This window comes from Notothenia coriiceps, unplaced genomic scaffold, assembly GCF_000735185.1.
Source record: "Notothenia coriiceps isolate Sejong01 unplaced genomic scaffold, NC01 NC01_scaffold00018425, whole genome shotgun sequence".
NCBI lineage: Eukaryota > Metazoa > Chordata > Actinopteri > Perciformes > Nototheniidae > Notothenia > Notothenia coriiceps.
Genome location: NW_011351126.1, coordinates 523,513 through 533,317, shown reverse-complemented (window position 1 = coordinate 533,317; position 9,805 = coordinate 523,513). Strand labels below are relative to the sequence as shown.

Here is a 9,805-nt window from a genome sequence, read left to right as displayed (position 1 = left end):
ATGAATAGGAAACTAAATACATTTGCACACATCTTGTGTCCATATCTTTCTGTTTTGTGGTCATGCCACAACCGTGCTCGTGCATGCATGCGCGAGTCATGGTAAAATATCTGGATTAAGAGGTTGCTTTTTCTTTGCACAGCATGAAAGAAAGGCAAAATGAATGGGCTGTGATTTTAGTATTTTTAAGCAGAGGTCAATCATTTGTACGGCCCTCGGAGGATGTTGTAAAAATTGAAATGGCCCTTGAGAGGAAAAAGGTTCCCCACCCCTGCTTTGGGCCCTGACCTAAATCGTGATTCTTTTATCTCTCAGATCAGATCAGTCACTACTCCAGTGACTGCATGATATTCTCCAAGATGGCCACATTCATCACTTTCCATTAGTCACCGGTTGTTCCCACTACTTTCACATAAATCACAGAACAATGTTCTAACTTAGATGTCATTTTCCTGAGTGCTTTCCATTAGATCAGTGTTTCTCAAAGTGGGGGGCACGCCAGGGGGGCGCAAGAGACCAGGAGGAACATTTTTTATGACTTTTTTCATAATTTGAAAAATGATTGATTTGAAAATAATATGCTACAGTAGCCTACAAGTACGTCTGGGTCTCTGTGTTTCATTCAAGCTCGGCTTTGTGTGTGTGTGGAACGAGCCATTTTGTGTGCATGCGCAGGATAGAGAGAGAGAGCGCACCTGTACCGGAGATCGTTGTTGTTAGCTTCTGGTGCTAGCGTGCTACGCTAACGGGTATAAGGAGCTCATTGCAGCCACTAATGCTGTGATAAGACACACTTTTTTGCCAAATATCAGCATTTTCTTTCGTTTCATTTTTTTGCAGTATTATAACTTATTGTTCTAGCAAATTGTATTATGTATTTATTTTTGGAGCACACAGACTTATGGAGAATTGTTTTATTCACTGTTCTAGCAAAGTGATTTTTTTATTTTTTTGTAAGGAATGCTCACGTTCATATTGATTTATTTTTAATAAATGTTAACTTGGCCCATTAGGTGACTATTTGTGTTGGGGGGGCCCGACTTTTTTTTTTCTCCAAAAGGGGGGCCTGACAGAAAAAGTTTGAGAACCACTGCATTAGATTAAGACAGAAAGATCTGGGCTTCGGTGTTTTAGTCCCACAGCGGAGAGATGAATTTGATACTCAACATCATCTCAATTGGCTACTTTTTTGTTTTTTTTCCTGTCATCCCTTGCACATTACCGTTATTTTCCCAATTGTCTCTTCTTTCCTACACTCTTCAAATCACCCCAATGAGTCTGTTCCATTCCCTTAAGATGAAGGAGAACGGATACAAGAGGAATGTGAAGATGTGGAAATTTTGTGCAGGAGCTCGTAATCTAAAAACATTGAAAGAAAGCAATGTGGAAGTTTCTCAGGAGGATTTAAAAACATCTTCAAAAATGATGAAGCACTTATTAGTTAGTTTCAACTTAAAAGCGTAACAGATTGTCAAAAATCACCATTAACCAGGTAACTTGACAGCATGCTGTGTCTCCTTTCTATTCAGCCATGTATGAGTGTTGTAATATATTTTCTTCCAGCTGAGTCTACACCTGCAAATTACTAATGTCTGCAGCTGTCAGTTCAGGTATGCTTTATTGACTTCAAAGAATCAGTGCTGTGTTTGCAGACATGCCTAGAAGTTAGCTGCCGAGCACTGCCTTTGAGGTAGTGACTCATTTTCCTGCAATTACAGACTCCTTCAGACTCCCTGCAGTTTCTCACTTCCATCTAACATTTTAACCCACATTTTTTCTTGACCGGGTGTTTTTTTTCCCCAAGGTTTGAATTTCAAATAATTTTAGTAAAGTCCTGCAAAGGTATTTTATAACCAGGCCAGGCAGCTAATAATTGGCTTATTTTTCAACAGGAAGAAGGAACTGCTGTCAAGGGATGACCTACAGTTGCCGTGGCGACCCCTTTATGCTCTGTACGAGAGGGCTGTCTACTCCAAAAATGAACACCTTGGACTCGTCTGGTTCCCTAAGTATGATGTTGTACCTTTGCATTGAACTGTTTTGATAGATTGTATTTTTACTTCCACCAAGGTTCCCGTTTTATGTCTAGTTTGGAGTTACTGCCAACATAAGCCTTATCCTGAAAGGTTTGACATTTTAGGAAAAATGTGAATGGACTCTTGCAGAGTGAAGCCACTTATGTATGTATGGAAGCTTAGCTAACCCTAACAATTTGCTTACTTATTTTGGCATAAAGACTGGAAACAGAGTGTAAGTGCCTAGATCTGTCCAAAAATGACACAAATTCACTTCAGTCAGTCGCCTACTAGCTGTAGCATAATCTTTTCCATACAGACATGATAGCCATATCAGTATTCATATCCACATGTAACTCTCTGCAAGAAAGCAAATCGGCTTGTTATTTATATTAGTCTATTACAATTCTAGCCCGTAGACAGTGAAGGCAGGCAGTTCAATTAGATGACTAAAGTAGAGATGAAGAATGATACCACAGAATGTTTGTGTGTATCCTTTAGAGATAAAAAACGTAGCTATACATTTTGCAAGCCGCCGTACAGTATGTTTTTGAGTCCCAAAGCTTCAAAAAGCTTCTAATGACTATCACTGGACAAAGAATCAAAAGTTTACAGGCATGGGTATGAAGTCCAGAAAGAAGTAACAGATGATCCCAATTGACCAGAACCGGACAGGCAGAGGCAGATACAGGATACAACAAGATGGACAAAATGGCCGCTGACTGGGAAAAGGGGCTATTGCAGGGCTGATTAGGGGAAGTGGAATCAGGTGAGCAGGTGAATGTGAGTCATGTGACTAGTGAGGAGGTCTGAGGACATCTGGTGGACAGGTAGAGAATAGCATGGCTGGGGAATAGGAGAGTACATGGCCTGGCAAAACCAAAATGTATGTACGCTAATAACGAAGCCACTCCTATCAGAGGCGTGTGGCGCAGTGGGTTGAGCGTTGGTGTTCAGATCAGAGGGTCACAAGTTTAAACCCCACTGCTGTCAGCATGTTGTTGTGTCCCTGGGCAAGACACTTCACCACAAATTGCTCCTGTGGGGATTGTCCACAGTATTGAGTATGTAAGTCGCTTTGGATAAAAGCGTCTAACAAGTAACATGTAATAATAATAGCGTCTAACAATTGACATGTTATGTAATGTAACAGCTAGCTTACTTGTTTTAGCATAAATTCTGGAAACAGATTATAACTCTTAGCTTAGATCTGTCCAAAAATGACTAAATTCACTTGAATCAGTGAACTACTAGCATCATTTTTTTTCAATTTTACATGGCCTGGCAAAACAAACACACTGACTTCATGACAGTTTGCTAAAGAAGTTAGTGTGAGCTCCAATACATAATGATTAAGTAAAGTCAACGGCCACATTGCCAAACATTATTTTATTTAAAAAATATTCGTTCCTTTTTAGTTTCACTTCTTTGTATTGTTGGTCAAGCTCAGTCATTTCCTTGAGTTTTTATGGGCACTCGTTCTGTTCTGAAAATTGAACAACTAGCTGATAAATTATGAAAGTAATTCTTAGTTGCAGCCCGAGTGTTTAAGGTTTTTTATGTGGATCTCATAACATCGTTAGAACAGAAATCCTTCCCATACACACTCACACACCTCCTCTCTCTGCTTGTTTGCAGCTCGGTGGACCACATTTTGAAGGCTTTGATCAAAAGCTGCAGACTGTAAGTCTCATCCTCTGTGATCATGTCATTTGTGTTCTGGATAATGTGTTGCTTTGATCTCCATTTGAGCTGCGCGCTGTAGATCAATGTGTGTACTTGTATCGGCAGTCTGTCTGCATATATTTGTCCTCACGTTTTTTCTTGCTGTGTGTGTGTGTGTGTGTGTGTGTGTGTGTGTGTGTGTGTGTGTGTGTGTGTGTGTGTTTGTGTGAATTGTTCAAGGTATTTCCCTGCATCCTGCACCCAGGAGATGCTGGATGAGTGGCGCCCCCTGCTGTGTGTGTTTGACATGGTCATGCAGAAGGCCATCAGCAACATGGAGCTGTTCCTGCCCACGATCATGCCCCAGGAGGAACACAGCCAGGGCTTCCAGTAAGTGGGCCAACTTCAATGGCTCCATTTAGAAAAGGGATTATACGCCCAAGTGCAGCTTGCCAGAGCTAGCACATAGGGTTTTAAAAAAGCACAATTTGTTTATTTATTTAAGGGTTAATCTTACCAGCATAGAAAAGGTAGAATATGTTTCATTTTTAGGGGCATTTTGTATGGAACTCATGACTATGTGTCATGTATAACCTCAATTTTTGTATCTACGCCTGGGAGTTACGATTATGTATAATAATTATGTTATTTTTGTGTTAGCAGAGCTTTCACCTCTGTTTTTTATTTCGTTATGATTTTGTAGCCTTAGAAAACCTTTACCCCTCTTTCTGCACCCTTCATGGCTGTGTTCCAGCTGCCGAGCCTCTTCACAGCGTTCACCACATTCTTCAGTGTGTTCTCTCCCTTGCAAGCTATTTATCTGGATTTAGTGTTGGATTTAAAAGCAGTTTCCACACAGTTTCCACAATACATCATCTATAACACTCTATTTTTCCACTTTTGTTTTTCTTTCTTCTCCAGAATCGATTCAGGGAGGGAGGGAGAGGGAGTCTCTCTTCTTATTTTGGGGAATTGGAGAAAGATGAGGGTGGATCTAATCAGCTTCAGCTGTGAGAATAACATTTTGTTGTTTTTTGTGTTTGCAGGTTGTGGTTTGATGAATTAATAAACCTTTGGATATCAGTGCAAAATCTGCCGAGCTGGGAAGGGGTAAGGCAATCATACACACACACATATGAAAACAAAACATGCATTGTATTTATTAAGAAATTAAAGATATGTATTTGACTCTTAGTTCACTGTTTACTGGCTTCAAAGTTCAAGTTACAGCAAAGTTAAATGAGGTTGAGATTAATGGAAATCCCACCTCTCAAATGTCTGCACAAATCTGCAACAGCAAGTGGTGGATTTTTAGAAACATTTTTAAATGATTGTGCAATGAATCCCATCGCTTTCCAGTTTCCTTGAAATAGATACAGTCATTTGGAATGACACATATTTCCTGACGTTCATGATTGAAATGTTGTTTGAGCATTGGAGGTTTCCACTCTGCATGCAGATAAGATTTTCCATGTGTGCGTCTGCTCTACTTTCATGCAGCTGTGCAAACTTCCTCCCTTTTCAAACATCTCCTTTTTTTTCAAAGTGGTTATATTTAATTCTTGGCCTTTGCTTCTGGGAATGTTCTCTGTGCTGCTGTGAGTGTTTGTCTGGTGTTGTCTTGCAGCACCTAGTGAACCTGTTTGCTCGCCTCGCTAACGATAACATCGGCTACGTCCACTGGACCCCTTATATTCCCACAGTGAGTCATGAGCAGAATTGTGTACAATTGTGTCTGTGAATGTATTTTAATGGGGACTCCTGGGTCTTGTGAGTGAGATGAGAATCTGCATTGTGTGTGTGTAGATCTTCACCAGGATCCTGCGCAGTTTGAACCTTCCAGTTGGGGTGAGTCAGATGGTCGCACCGCAGTATCTCACCAACTACTATGACATTGGACACTTGGTTTTATGGATCTCAGCACTTCTGGTACACAGTTATTCTCCAAAAAATACATTTAAAAACATATATTTTAATTTCTGCTTCATTATTGCTACAACATGACTTGTATTCCTGCAGGGAGGACCAGGAAACCCTGCACAGAAGCAGCTGACCTGCCTCTTAAACAGCATCGCCTCCTTCTACCATCCCTCCAATCATGGTCGCTGGCAGGTAAGTCTCTATCTCACTCACACACACAAACATGCAGACACTCTGAGAGAGGACATTTTCAGCCGCTTGCTGTCACACTCCTTTGATTTATAACCTGTCATTCAGGACTTGGCTGAGTCTCTTCACACCAATATCATTATAATGAAATGCACGACTGCCGGAGAAAAGAGCGATATCACAAATCTGTTTACAGCAGACTCTGCGAATGTGTCTTTGGATGATAACACTAATGTTGTGTGTGTGTGTGTGTGTGTGTGTGTGTGTGTGTGTGTGTGTGTGTGTGTGTGTGTGTGTGTGTGTGTGTCTCTGTGTGAGTGTGTGTGTGTATATGTGTGTGTGTGTCTTGCGCCTGCAGGCCCGACTGATGCGGCTGCTTCAGCGTCTCCCGGCGAGTGTTGTGCGTCGTGTGCACCGGGAGCGTCACGCTGCCCCTAGCTGGATCATGCTGGTCCCTGATTGTCAGAAACTGACTGATGAAGACTTGCAGGAGTTCACTCGCAGCCTCACTGGGGCCGCCCTGCTGGCCATGTTCAGGTAATGCACAATGGCAGATTGCAAACAATAACCTTCCTAAATGTACCCAATCTTCCATGGTTCAACTTACACCTGTGTCTCTAAAGAAACGTTAACACCTTGAGAAAGGTATTACTATAAGGGTGAACACATGTACATCCAAACGTTTAAATACGTATTCCCATATATACACACAAAGGCATATGCATTCATATATGATATAAGCTCCACAAGATAATATAAATACGATAAGAAAACTATTGAACCAAACTCAACATGACATGATGATCAGAGCAAAGAAAGCAAGATGTACACATTTGTAAGAAGATGATAACAAAAGTATATATATATATATATATAGTGACATGTAATATATATATATATATATATATATATGATAAACCTTAAACAAGAAAAATAATTCAGCAAATATTGATTCAACAGAGCAGAAAACTATAAGTGAAAAAGTGAAATAACACTACAACAAAAGGGAGAGAGAAACTGAAAAAGAAGTAGAAGCCAGTCTGTAAAAATAGGTTGTAAGATGACATTTAAAATCAAAGACAGTGCAAGCCAACTTTGTGCTAAGTGGGAAGGCTGATAGAAAGTATTTCTACTACAGACAGGAATAGACACCACAGGTGTCATTGTGGAGGTAGGTGTGAGAAATCTGCAGCACACTCACAGCCGGTGGTTTTGAAAATCCACATTTAATAACCAGTATTTCTCCAGACAATCATTTTTGAGCCTGGTTTTGGTCTTGAAATAGATTCTGTCTGCATTATTTTTAACCGCACTTTTTTTATTTTATCCTTTGGTTTTGGAGACTGTCGAATAATGGTAACCTAAAAGCATTATTCTAAAGTGTTTTTTATAAGGAAGTAATATATATGAAAACACAGAAATGTAGTTGAATTGTAGTTAAAACAAGAGTTGCACTTAACCTTAATATTTAAGAAAATCGCTCATTTATATAACTAGTCCAAATCCTGCTGTGTCTCACTGACCAGTTAACCCACAAAGCATCAGCGATTACAAATCTAATCTGGACCAAGACACGTCATTTGTGATTATCTACCTTGTATGTGTGTGGTTGTTGACCCTGTTGTTCATCTGCCCTTTTGTTGCTATGTGCAGTAAAACCGGCAGTGCGGATGCAGCCTTCGCTCTTCAGAACCTGGCTCTCCTCACACCAGAACTCACCATACCAGCTGTTCTTGAGAAGTGAGTGTTTGTCAGAAGTATCTCCAAAGAACATTAGCTCAACCGCTCACATTTTTTGTAGAACTCGCAGTTCCCATAAAATGCGTTATTTTTAGGCATTGTTTACAGGAAGTACTGTATAAATGTTGCCGGTTACAGCAGATAGTGATGCTCTATGAAGTTTATATTTGCTTATATATGTTTTAATTGGCATCATTAAAGTATTCCGAGTTAGCCATTAGTGGTTCCTTTTTGCAATGTACACATGATTGTACAGACTACTTTCACAAGAGTGTGTGCCAATACATGAAGAAAACTCTTATATATATACATGTACTTATACAGTACATGTTGATTTGCTTTTGAAAAATCTGAAAATGATATCCTTTAGCATTGTAGGTCACCCAAAATCTAATAGCATGTGCATCCTTGATGGGTGTTTTGTTTTGAGTTACTGTATGTCTCAGAGAAGGAGTTCAAATTGGGTCTGAGAGTGTTGGTGAGCAGGCAGAATCATAATAAGCTTAGTTGTTTTCAGGAGACCACCATGCATTGTCCCTCTGTGACCCCCTTAAACTGTTCCGTCATCACATATTTGAATTTACCTCCTGGAGTCTTGTGTTTAAAAGGATGTACGCAGCGATGGAGACACTGACGGAGCCTCATACCCTTACCGCCACTCTCAGCTGCATGATCGGCATGGCTCGCAGCCTGGTCTCCCCAACCAACCATTACCCAGAGGGCCGTGCGCACGTGCTCCCCCTGCTCATGGGCTCTCTGCCGGGGGTTGACCCCAATGACTTCAGCAAGTGCATGGTGAGTCATGGATGTGTTGATTATGAAGAGGACTTGTCAGACAAGTAGACAATAGAGCTATTGCTGATTAAATTCCCTTCTCGTGCACTCTCGTATATCCTTTTAATAATTCCTGAAAGTGGAATGAATATCTCAGTTTGAAGAACTCGCAATTACTGCGGCACTGTCCTCAGTTTCGGCTTGGATTGTAAAATGGATTGCTTTTCTTTCTTTGTGTTCTCATTGTCTCCAGACTACATTAATCCATCACACCAGATTGAATTTATACATTTGAAAAAAGTGATTCCACTGACATCTGGTAGGCTATTTAGCACAGGGCCTTAATCACTTCAGTTGATGTAATTTAACCACGTTCCTCGTTGTCTTTCTCCGTCCAGATAACTTTCCAGTTCATCGCTACCCTCAGCACGCTGGTGCCTTTAGTGGATTGTTCATCTGCTCCTTCTCAACACAGCAATCTCACGGAGGTACACACACACACACGCACGCACGCACGCACGCACGCACGCACGCACGCACGCACTGAGAGAAGGACACAGAGAAGGAGAACAGAAAACCACTGTGGTCAAGGGTGTATTTTTTTTTTTTAATCAGTGCTGTTTTTTAGCCTTCATTTTATTACTCTTTACAAAAAATGATACAAGAGGACTGGATATTGAACATCTGTATCATTTTGGGGATAGAGACAAAACATGTGTTTAGTACAGAGAATCGAAAGTAATCAAGTACAAGAAATCTGGCATATGCAGTAGAGCTAAAAAGTAATCATCAATTCAACATGTTTTAACGTTTTGAGGTTGGTCAACCGCTGAAATATCTCATCAACTGTTGGATTTGATCGTTTGTACAAACTTTGATATCGTACATATTTACAGATGGAGCTAAGGTTCCGAGTTTTGTTCCCTCAACTAGGGATGTCCCGATCACCTTTTTTTGCTCCCGATCCGATTCCGATCATTTGATTTTGACAATTTGCCGATACCGATTTTTCCCGATCCGATCTTTATGCAATGCATTAAGAGAAAAAAAATCATTCAAGTTGTCCCTTAAGGTTATTTTTTTATTTAAATTGGTTATTCTATCCAACATGGATATAGCTTCTTTCTTTCACAGCAGCATTGGATCAGTTCAGTTGTGCAGCATTGGATCAAAACAAAATAAACTTTCAGTACTCGTTAGCTTACTGCTACAATTAGACACTGCGCCCTGCCCACTCTGTTGCCAGATTTGAGAGAAATAAGCAACCAGGTCTATGAAAACAAGCCCCAAAGAAGCAACACATACATGATGTTGTGTAATTTGAAACCACAACTAAGGTCTCAGGATGACTTTAAGACTTGAACATGGTCATTTTTGTTTTGTAACATTAAATACAAAATATAAAAAAAAGTATTTGAAAAAATAAAATAGAAAAAAAAGAAAAATCCCGATCCCGATTTTTTTCCTCCCGATTCCGATCTTTTGAAAATCACGTGATCGGC

The 9,805-nt window shown here is 40.2% G+C and overlaps 1 protein-coding gene across 1 annotated transcript in view; it reads left to right on the top strand.

The window, feature by feature from the left end:
- Nucleotides 1-9,805, top strand: part of psme4b (proteasome activator subunit 4b) — a 51,220-nt gene that overhangs the window by 19,938 nt on the left and 21,477 nt on the right. The window contains exons 3-13 of the mRNA XM_010777686.1: nucleotides 1,858-2,009; nucleotides 3,654-3,698; nucleotides 3,921-4,070; nucleotides 4,727-4,790; nucleotides 5,308-5,382; nucleotides 5,487-5,609; nucleotides 5,700-5,792; nucleotides 6,148-6,326; nucleotides 7,443-7,529; nucleotides 8,138-8,324; nucleotides 8,702-8,791. Of these exons, the coding sequence (XP_010775988.1) occupies nucleotides 1,858-2,009; nucleotides 3,654-3,698; nucleotides 3,921-4,070; nucleotides 4,727-4,790; nucleotides 5,308-5,382; nucleotides 5,487-5,609; nucleotides 5,700-5,792; nucleotides 6,148-6,326; nucleotides 7,443-7,529; nucleotides 8,138-8,324; nucleotides 8,702-8,791 (1,245 nt within the window). The remainder of the gene's footprint in view (nucleotides 1-1,857; nucleotides 2,010-3,653; nucleotides 3,699-3,920; nucleotides 4,071-4,726; nucleotides 4,791-5,307; nucleotides 5,383-5,486; nucleotides 5,610-5,699; nucleotides 5,793-6,147; nucleotides 6,327-7,442; nucleotides 7,530-8,137; nucleotides 8,325-8,701; nucleotides 8,792-9,805) is intronic.